The sequence below is a fragment of the Pygoscelis adeliae genome, unplaced genomic scaffold, assembly GCF_000699105.1.
Source record: "Pygoscelis adeliae isolate BGI_AS28 unplaced genomic scaffold, ASM69910v1 Scaffold135, whole genome shotgun sequence".
Taxonomy (NCBI): domain Eukaryota; kingdom Metazoa; phylum Chordata; class Aves; order Sphenisciformes; family Spheniscidae; genus Pygoscelis; species Pygoscelis adeliae.
In genome coordinates this window covers 3207668-3218128 of record NW_008824908.1, presented here as the reverse complement: position 1 = coordinate 3218128, position 10461 = coordinate 3207668, and the positions used below count along the sequence as shown (strand labels likewise).

At 39.2% G+C, this 10461-nt stretch overlaps 1 protein-coding gene across 1 annotated transcript; it reads left to right on the top strand.

The window, feature by feature from the left end:
* The first annotated feature begins 1021 nt into the window (after window positions 1–1021).
* On the top strand, window positions 1022–10074 carry PDCD6 (programmed cell death 6). The gene is made up of 6 exons (XM_009324950.1): window positions 1022–1086; window positions 2607–2668; window positions 5976–6020; window positions 7125–7283; window positions 7948–8057; window positions 9532–10074. The coding sequence occupies exons 1-6, from the start codon at window positions 1022–1024 to the stop codon at window positions 9628–9630; spliced, it is 540 nt and encodes a 179-aa protein (XP_009323225.1). The 3' UTR covers window positions 9631–10074.
* The last annotated feature ends 387 nt before the right edge of the window (window positions 10075–10461 follow it).

Below are 10461 nucleotides of genomic sequence, written 5' to 3'. Positions count from 1 at the left end.
GCCGCGACCCTCGGTCGCTGCCGGGCCGCGCTGCCGAGTTCTGCGGGGCCGGCAGACCTGGGCCCTCCCGGGTCTGGCGCTCCCTGGGGGCGTACCGGGAGGGAGCGGGCGTTGGGAGGTGCCCGGAAACGGTCAGCTGCTACGGTGAGCCTGTCACCGGCCCCCGGCATCCAACGCAGGATTTGGCCGCCTTGGGGCCTTGCGGGGCGGGTAGGCGTCGCGGTTATATCCCTGCAGGAGGAATCCGAGGGGGAGCTTTAAGAAAGGCTTGAGGAGGAATAAATGTGGCTGTATTCTAGAGCAAGGGAAGGGGGTTAATGGAAGCGAGAAGGGAACCTTGAAAACGCTGAAGTCATTTTTGACCTGAGGATCCAGAAAGGATTGTAAAGTCTGGAGGGTAAATGTAGCCGTACAGGAAGGAATCTGATAAATGCTTAATGGAAAATTTAGAAACTAACAAGAAATATTGTTTTGAGCACATCTGGAGCTGGAACCTGCACGAGAGTGAGCAGGCCCATGTTAAAAAAAGCACGCTGTCGAGACCGTAGTAGTAATGAAGTTAAAGGAGTTTTTCACATTTGTGTCATGCCGAGGAAACTGGGGAGGTTCCTACATTGGATCCATTTTTATGGGAGATGTGTCAGAGGATCCATCTTGACTCAGGTGACAGCAAGAAGAGGTTAAGGAGTAGGCAAACAGTAATAAGTTGTTAAAACTGGCTAGTATTTCCTTAGTAACTCAGAAGTGACTCAGGAATGCGGCAGCTTACTTACCCAGCCTTCCGTAAAACCACTTCATCTGGGAACTTGGAGGAGGCATGCATGATGCCTTTCTTTTTTTTTAAGGGTCCAGAAAGAAACAGATCAACAGTCTGACTTCTGCACCAGGCAAACCAGTAGAAACCATTTTAAATAATGTAGCTAGTCAGGAGAGTTGCATGGCTTTGGTTTGAAAGTATTCCTGTCTGGCAGACTACTCTGTAAGTCTTGGAATGTGTTTGATAAGGATTGGGTATGATATGATGGCTAGAGCTAGTGCAATTGATGTAATCTGTATAGTTTCCAAAGAGGCTCTCAACATACAAAAGTATCAAAGGCCTTTAAAGAAATCCAGTATACGTAGAATGAAAGGGAGGGTCCTTTGGTGGATAAGTAACTGGCTAAAAAGAAGAGTGTGTGGTCAGCTGCCACACTGACAGATGGAGCTGTTCTGCGATCTTTATTCGATATGTTCAGGAGAAACTAGGGGAAAAGAAGGTGAATGGTCAGATGAAACTTGCTGGTTACACTAATTGATTCCTGCAGTAAGTGAGGCCTATGGAGACTTGCAGGAGCACCTGACAGCCCTGAATGATTGGGTCATATCACCCTGTCATGGCCAGATCATGACTACTGTATGATGGTCAGATGAAATCCAGAGTAGATACCTGATGTCCATGAGGAAGACCCACTTTAACTTTGCATCATTTTGTATATAAAATGAATGTGCTCTAAGCTGACTGGTGATGCTCAGCAGCAAGATAAGTAGGTCATAACACATTTTTATGAAAATATCAGCTTAGCACTTAATAGCAGCTCATAAAAGGTGAAAAGTGTTCGGAATACCTAGAAAAGAAATAGAGAATAAAAAAGGGGAATATCTTTTTGTTATTATAATCTATGCAACTTATGCTTGCAATTTGAATGTTGTATGTGGTTTATATAATCTTTGAGATGGGGAAGGAATCTTGTAGACTGAACTGAAAAGGTTTAGAAAAAGACAACAAGGACTAAAGGAAAAAAACCAGCTTCTGCAGAGGAATCAGCTGAGCAGGACTCTGCTTTGGAATGGTAGTAACTGAAGGGCAGTAAAAACTGTCAGTGTCAAGGGGAAGATCCTTGTATAAAATGGAGGGAAGTCACCACCACTTTCAGATATCCTTCTAAAGAAGGCATGATCCTGCTTTATTTGGGCAGAAATTACTTAGTTTATTAATTTTGGGATAGACCTCCATTCTCTAAGACAATAGACTGTGAAGACTCAATGGAAGCTGGCACCTGCCTGCACTTTCTCACTTTTTGAACCCCTTTGAAAGGGGTCAAGGCCCTACAGTCGATCCTTTCAGTGCTTGGCACTCGTTACATTAGTGGGTTTCTCTACATTGCCAACATCTTATTGAGTGGCACTGGGTGCCAAACTTGGGGCTCCAGTTTGGGAGCCAAACAGCTTACTACTGTGACATTAGGCATTTTGTGGTTTTAACCAGCATGGTGTGCTCTGTAGTCCTTTTAAAAATAAATAAATAAAAATACTTTCTTGTGTGGATTATGCCCAGACTGTTTTTTTGCCAGTGTGTGGTTTTTGTGTGTCTCTTCACTCATAAGTAAGTCTTGCAGTTTTCTTTGTAGCTTTTATCATGTTCCAGAATGTCTCACCAGTCTGAATGAAGCGTTTAATTTGCAGTAACTGTGAATGGTTTACCAAATAATATGCAATTAGTGACTTTTCAGGAACAGATTAATCTTACCTGGTGAGTAAGAACCAGAATGTTGAAGTCTTCTGTAAGTGGAACCTGTTAATTTCAGCCATTTAAAGCTTACTGCTTTTTTTTTTTTTCCCCCCTCCAGGGTTGATAAAGACAGGAGTGGAATAATATCTGATAATGAACTTCAGCAGGCATTATCCAATGGTAAGTCTGTAAATGAGCAGTGAGGTAGTTCATTAACTTCATTAAGTTCATTGACTTAATGTTAAATTTCATGTGAGACTGGTTACTTGATGCCATAATTCTTTGATTGGGGTGGGGGGAGGGAATGTTCCTACCACTGATTAATACTATTTAATCTACAGCAAGAGGCTGAAGGAGAGGAAAAAAGTGGATAATCTTCCTGATTTTATTTTATTTTATTGATTGATTTTCTGAGCCCATTGTTCCTGGGTTGTGGGGTTTTTTTTTATTTCAAGGGAAGTTTTCTGGGTTTGGTGCATGTTAGTAATAATGCATTATAAACTGAGTACCTACTGTAAACATTACCGATTTGTATTCTGGGGAATGAAGGCATGCACATCCCTTTATTTTTTTTCCACCTCTGCTTCCTAGAAAACATAAATGGTGATTTATATATTCCTCTCTCATCACTACTGAACCTTTGTTTTTTAACCAGGATCAGTGTATAACCTGGACAAAGATCAGATGTTTACAACCAGCCTTTTTACTACACATAAAATCTTTTCATACAGTATGGTGCAGGAATTGAAGGTGGTAATTTTTTTTTTTTTTTTCTAAATGAGGCATGTTTGGTTTTTTTTTCCTAACAAAGTAGAAGGATGCACTCTAGATCTAGTATTAAAACTTCCCAGCAGTCTGTCAGTTCCCCGTCATAACGCTTAAAGAGTAACTAGGGTATGGTCAAATAACTCATGGAAGCAAAATAAAAAACAAAAAAGTTTTCCAGTAGCCTATTTTTACTTTCCTCTGGTGACTTAGGGTGGGTAGGGTTGTACTTTGTGGGTTTTTTTTTTCCCACTTAGAAATCTGAAAAAGTGCATATTGAAGCTGTTCATGCACCTTTGCATCCATATCAAGTTCCCCTTCTCCCAAGGTTTATTTCCTTCATCCTTCCAGTGCTTCGTGACTGAGAAGGGCTTAAACTGATGTTGTGAGCTGCAGTGCACACAGACTGAAAGGCTACTTTTTGTCAGTAATCACCTGACTTGAAATAAATTTGGATGGCTCTGTATAGTAAAATTGTGGTCTTGTAACAACTGGATTGACTGGAATATTTGTTTAATAATATATCTGATAAATTAAAAGCAATACATTGTAGCTGCTGCACCTGATCCGTAACCAAAATACTATTTTGAATAACAACTTCCGCAAAAGCTAAGTTAAATTGATTAAGTCACTGTTTTCATTGAAGATTACAGTGCTTGTTTATAACGATGTGGGGATCTGGCTTTACCTGCCATTTTAAACTTCATATATTTTAAATATCTTCTCATCTGATTGACTTTAAGGGTAATAGTCATCACCGCCTATCTGAACTCTTTTCTTTCCTTATTTACAGTGTAGATTAGCAGTTTCAGTGCTTTGAAGAATCCCCACCAAGTGAATTCACTATTAGACAAAATATTTACAGAACTGTAAGCTTCCTTCATTCTGAGAGATTCTAGATCTTTTACACCAAAGTCACTAACAATTCACTATATTATTTTCAAAATAGATCCTCTGGTGGATGGTTGTGTGTAGCTGTCCTGCAATCTAACATGGGCTAAAAGAATGTTATGTGTTTATTTCTAAAACATTAAAAAAGTCTGCGTAGTGCTCATTAAAATTTGAAGTTCAATGTGTTTTTGACATTCAGCTTTTCAACATGTGAAGTTTATGCAAGTAACAGTCTACTTACCTGGGAGGGACTGATCATCACTTCGTATAGTTGTTCGCACAGTAAAATCCTATGCTTCCTTGTTGGGTTTTTTTCTGTGCTGCCACGTAAAGTTAATAGTAAAGTCAGGGGAGGGGAACGGTCTCTTACTGTTTATTGGAACAGGCTGAAATCAGTACAGTTCTTCTTCAGCACTGGAGTTGCTCTGGTTTTGCTATATAGCGTCCGTATGAGTCTCTTGAAACTTTCAACATTTAGTAAGTTAAATTCCAAACTGTGTTTTCCCTTTCTCTTCTATTCTATTCAGAGTTAAATGCTGGCACCCTATTAATAATTCCATTATTTTTTATTTTTGTCAGGAGACATACAACTCTAAGGTACTGATGTTCTCTGTCTAAAATACTGCTTAAGCATTTTCAGAGCGATTTTTACTCTTCTCTGCTGATGTTTCTCTTTATGTGCAAATAGTCATATGGCCTGCCTGCAGTATAGGGTTTTTCCCTGTTGCTGCATCTGTAGACTTACACTGATAGCGTTTCCCTTCTGTGGGAGAAATTCGGCCCTGCTATAAGCACTACTTACACCACTGCAGCTTGATCCAGCAAAGCAACGATGCCTTCACAAAGCCTGCTTAATACCAACGCGGCCTTTCTGTTAGGTACTTGTGGTCAGCTAACTGCATCGTTGCAAATGCCTCTACAGTACCCCTAGTCTTACTGGTTCCTTCGTGGTCCCTGCACTCAGCCTCAGTGAATTTAATACATGATGCTTCATCCTCCTGGTACCTTCACAGGTTTACTAGAGGTTTGATGGTGAAATTCTAGATGAGGCACAGTATTTCTCTTAATTTAAAGCTTAATGCTTCCTGGCACTCTGGAATGCTTCCAACGGAGTGAAAACTAGTCCAGAGTGACTAGCCTGTCAAAACATTCAGAGAAGTACGAAGCTCTTCTGCAGATAATTGCTGCTCAGGCCCTTTCAAGCAGCAACATTTCTTGGTCTGAAAATACTAATTTAAATTAACACTTCATTGATTGATTTAGTAGTGGAGGTGGGATTTATACTAAACTCGGCTCTAAATTGCACTGCGTGGTTATGCCATGTTAGGAACCTTTTCTTTTCACTTCCGTCAGAAACTAAATGCCCTGGAGTAACCCACCTGTAAAATAGGAAATAAGCAGGTGGGGTTTTTACTGAGGACTAGATATGAGACCTTGTTCGAGTTATAATTTACAACTCTTCTGCTCCCATCAGTAGAAAAAATGGGATTCCACTTTTGATCTTGCCTTTTATCCAATACCTCCTGACTACCTGGGATGAAAAAAATCCTTCTTAGTTCTTCCAAGGTTTTGGGGTTTTGTTTTTTTGGGGTTTTTTTTGGTGCAGCCTGGTTTCTGTGTAGTATCTGTAAAGCATTGGTCTGAAGTCATCTCTGAATGGTCAAGAACATAATTACTTCAAAGCAGCCTTATTTTCTAATATGCTAGCTCCATGTCATCTAGCTCTGAATTCACTGTTTCTTATCCGATTTTTTGGTTGGTTTGTTGGTTGGTTGCATTTTTTTAAAATGTTACTTAGTATTGAGAAACTAAGTAATTCTTTCTGTTTCAGGCACATGGACTCCGTTTAATCCAGCAACAGTCAGGTCAATTCTTGGTAAGTGTAGTTGTGCGATGTGAAATAGTCAAGATACTGTTTTGTGATCTGTTCAGACAATTGAGAATGCTATCAATTGCTGCGCTGTTTTAGAGAAGTAAGTATGTACAGATATACATAAACAGTATGTATTTCTACTGTAATAATGAATGCCTGTTTAAAGGTCTCTTGAACTAATTTGGCTGTAGCGTTAACAAGCTGGTCTTTCATTGTTAGGTGGTATGTTTCAGTATGTCTTTATTTTATTTTTTCTGCCAGATAGCCCAGCAGTAGTAAGTTAAACTCAAATGTTTTCCCTTTTGAATAATATGGGAATGCCCTTGTCAAATTAGACTGAGAAAATGTTACTGTACAACTGAATAGATAGTAAATGTAATATATGTGTGGGGAAATTCTCAGCTTAAATATTCTAAAAAGATATTATATAGCTTGTCTTCATAACTAGTTTTTCCTGTCTTGCATTGTAATCTGACGTTCTCCTCCAAAAAGACCAAACAGAAGCTTTACAATGTTTGAATTCTTTAGCTCTAAAATAATTGCCAGTAATGTGGAAGATGATGGTGGTAGAACAGAACAATCTTTTCTATCATACGGTTCATAAATCCAAGGACTAAAATTTTTGCTTTGTTTTTAATAAGTATTCAGCAGCAGTCTGAGTTCCATCGCTGTGCAACATGCTGTTTGTATAATGACAGTATCAGCAAGTCAAATGCAGATGAATATCCCAGCGCGTCGGGCAGTCAACAGATGTTGTAGACCTCTCATGAGTCCTTAGAAAAGAACAACCCCCCTCTCTCTTTTTGTCACCGGATGATCAATCAAGCCCTAAATCCTTTCAAACCAGAAACGAAAACCCAGGAAAAACAAACATTCTGTGATTCATTCTGGTCCTCTTTTATCTCGCTTTATCTTATCCTCCTTCGGTGGACAGCTACTGGCTTTTTTTGGCAGTACTTTCCAAAATAGCACTTGTATTTCTGCAATTTCTTTTCCGTCTTCGTACTTTCCACAAAGCGCTCTCGCTTCCTTCTTAAAATACTAGCAGATCTTACTGAAGAGGAGTATGATTAAGGTTTTATATGTGTTACTTGTTTTTTATTTCAGGCATGTTTGACAGAGAAAACAAAGGTGGTGTGAACTTCAATGAATTCACAGGAGTCTGGAAGTACATCTCAGACTGGCAGAATGTCTTTCGAACGTATGACAGAGACAATTCTGGAATGATTGACAAAAATGAACTAAAGCAAGCACTAACAGGTTTTGGTAATTCATTTGTAATTTCAGTTTTTATGACTGGGTTATGTCATCAGATGAGTTTCTTGTTGTTAGGGCTGTACTGCTCTGACAAACGTGGCTAAAAATGAGGCAGGTGAAAGGCAGTTATCCTTTTAGGTGTAATGCACCTCTAAAGATATCCAGGCCGCAAGCACTTTTTAAGCTATTTCCTTTCATGGAAAAAATTATACGGGATGTGTCAGTACATGTGTGGAATGTTCTGTCTCCCCTGTTAGCAGCTCTGAGAGCGTTACCAATACTTCAGGTAAATGTCTGAACTTACAAAGGTACTTGATACAGCTTGCTGCTTTTTAAAACGAAGCCAGCTCTCTACGCTACAGTAGCATTCTGACGGCAAAAGGAACTTTTATTTAATTGATTTCATTTACAAAAACTTGAGTTGCAGCCCTAAACCGTTCCCTCAACCAACTAGTCACTTTAATCAGTAATTATGTTTACTGTGACTCTGTCTATTATTAAGTGTGGTTTTTACTGCACGCATTTTAGTTCCACACAGAGATATTTGGCAAAAAAAAATTCTCTTGTAACTGCTGTTTTCTGGTTTTGTTATACACGCCTCCTAAACAGCCTAGTTCTTTTTATAGAAGGACTGCAGTAATTGAAACCTTTTAAAGCATTTCTTTTTTCCAAGGTTACCGACTGTCTGATCAATTCTATGATATCCTTATTCGGAAATTTGACAGACAAGGAAGAGGACAAGTTGCTTTTGATGACTTTATTCAGTGCTGTGTTGTTTTACAGGTAAGAAAGGAGATGTACTTTAATGTCAATTGGAAAAAAAAAAACCACCTTTTCTTAAGCTTTTATGGTTCTCAATTTAACTATAATATTGGATCTAGAACTTGCTTATAAATAAACCACTTGAATAAAGTATACGAGAGGTGCTAGAAACATCTTCATTTATTGGTCTTCACTTGTTATCCGTTCGCATCACAAGTAAATTTGATACACCTTTTTTTGACCTGTTAAACACTTTTATGGGGCAAAAAAAATGTGAAATAGTCTCTGTGTTTTAAAAGGAAAACAACGCTTATTTCCATGAGTTTAATACACACACTTCCTCTGGATCTTGGGTGTGTTAAAACTGGAGTTTGTCATGTCTCTTTTTGTTTATCTCTCTCTGTTTAAGGCTCTGACTAAAAGGAATTTGACCTAGCAGCTGAATTATTCAGTCTTTCATCTCTACTGTTCCTGCAGGGGCAATGGTAGTAAAAGACATTTCAAACAAACAAAAACAAACTAACTCTTTCAGTAACAGAAATGCATCTGTATATATACATATAAAGAGAGAGGGAGAACTGTAGTTTTACAGGTGTATTATTTTGTCTAGAAATCAATTGCTGGATGATCGCTCACCGTAATGCTTAAGGTTTCTCTAAGCGTCTCTGACTTTTCTGAAATGTATGTAAGACTTCGGGGAAAAGTTGGGACACTCTAGCAGTGGACGAGCTGAGTTTTAGTAGCGTAGGAAGAAGGTTGCTCTTCTGACACTGGCCAGCACTGCAATAGTATCTCAAGATATCTTCTGATCTGCAGCATGCAGAGAAAGGAGTGCCCTGTAAAAGTTATTTGCATACAGGTGTTTTGTTCTCCTTCATGTCTATAGCCATAAGTCTGCTGAAACATCAGTTGCCTTTATATTCATTTGTAATAGAAGCCGATGATACTTTGTTATAAATTTAAACTCTGGTAAAGAGGGCTTTGAAATGGAGTCTCATTCAGCTGGTGTTAGTGAATCCATGCTGGTAGTTATTTTGGTCCGCTCTCTGTACTGCCGGGCACCTCTGGAGTTTTACAGACAACTCAGGCACTAATGATGCATAAAGCTTATCTGGCTAGACGATGAGAAAGGGACAAGGTACTCGACAGTCAACCTGGAGACAGAATCCAGCAAATGTCTCACAAGAATTGTGCATTGTTTCCCAACACCTACCCCCCATCCTTTAAAGCCAGTTATAAAAAGCTGTCTGATCTATAAAGAAGTGCCTGGATAGCCTTAGGTATTGTATCAAGGTGGTTTTGGAATGAGATCTGCTACACAGCTTGGGCACGAGATGTGGCAAAGAGCTACCTACCTCCATATGCACGAGATTGTAAAGTGTCTACAGAGGGGATGAACAGAAAGTGTTTATAGAACGCTAAGTAGCAAGGGGAACACGTGGCAGTCTGAACTTTCCCGATGTACAAAAATGTATGGGTTTTTCCCCCTTTTCAGAGGCTGACTGATGTGTTCCGACGATACGATACTGATCAAGATGGCTGGATTCAAGTGTCCTATGAGCAATATCTTTCCATGGTCTTCAGCATCGTATGACACTGATAACTAGGAATTGCACACTGGCATTACACAGACTGGAGTTGCCAAATCATCCTGTACTGACTAAGATTATTGATGCATTATAATGGATATAACGTCACACTCTTAAATTTTGTATGTTGGTCATCACCTTCAGAATCTGTACTTGAGTTGGTTTTTATTTTGTATGACTGTATGATGTGACCATCTCTGCTTACTGTAGTACAGAAAGCACAGAATCTAGACTTAACTGGTGCAATGTCAAACTTAACCTTCTTCCACATATCCTGCATGGGGGAAAATGGCTCTTTAGAAATGCCAAATTAAAATAATGCTTGTTAGTTTATGAGAGAGGTGAAAGTCAACAGTTGCACAACATGTGTTGCATGTGCCTTACTTTTATAAGAGTTTAATGTATTAATTTTTAATACAGAATTTAAAATTAAGTAAAAATATTAGATCAACTTCTATAGTCTACTTCACTTTTGTACAGCTTTTTTTAAGGGGGTGGTGGTTTTATTTCTGTATGCTAGTTTTCTGCAGTTCAGGGGTCCTTCCCACTTAACAGCAATGGCCTTTTTTCCTTGCTTTATCTATTTTCTAGCTGCCTCCTTCTTTCAGGGTATCCTTGGGACACCTTCAAATACAACTTCTTCGCACCTGTGTCCAATACTGCATCTTCCTCAATGAGTTCCCTACAAAAATAAACTATATCGAACTACTCTGGATATGCAGTTCCCTCTGCTTAGTAGGCTCATTTAGCACCAATAGTCTTCCATTTTGTGCTGAAGCACTTATTTGACGTGGCCTTGAATTGACAGTCAAACCTCACCCTCCATCTCAACATCT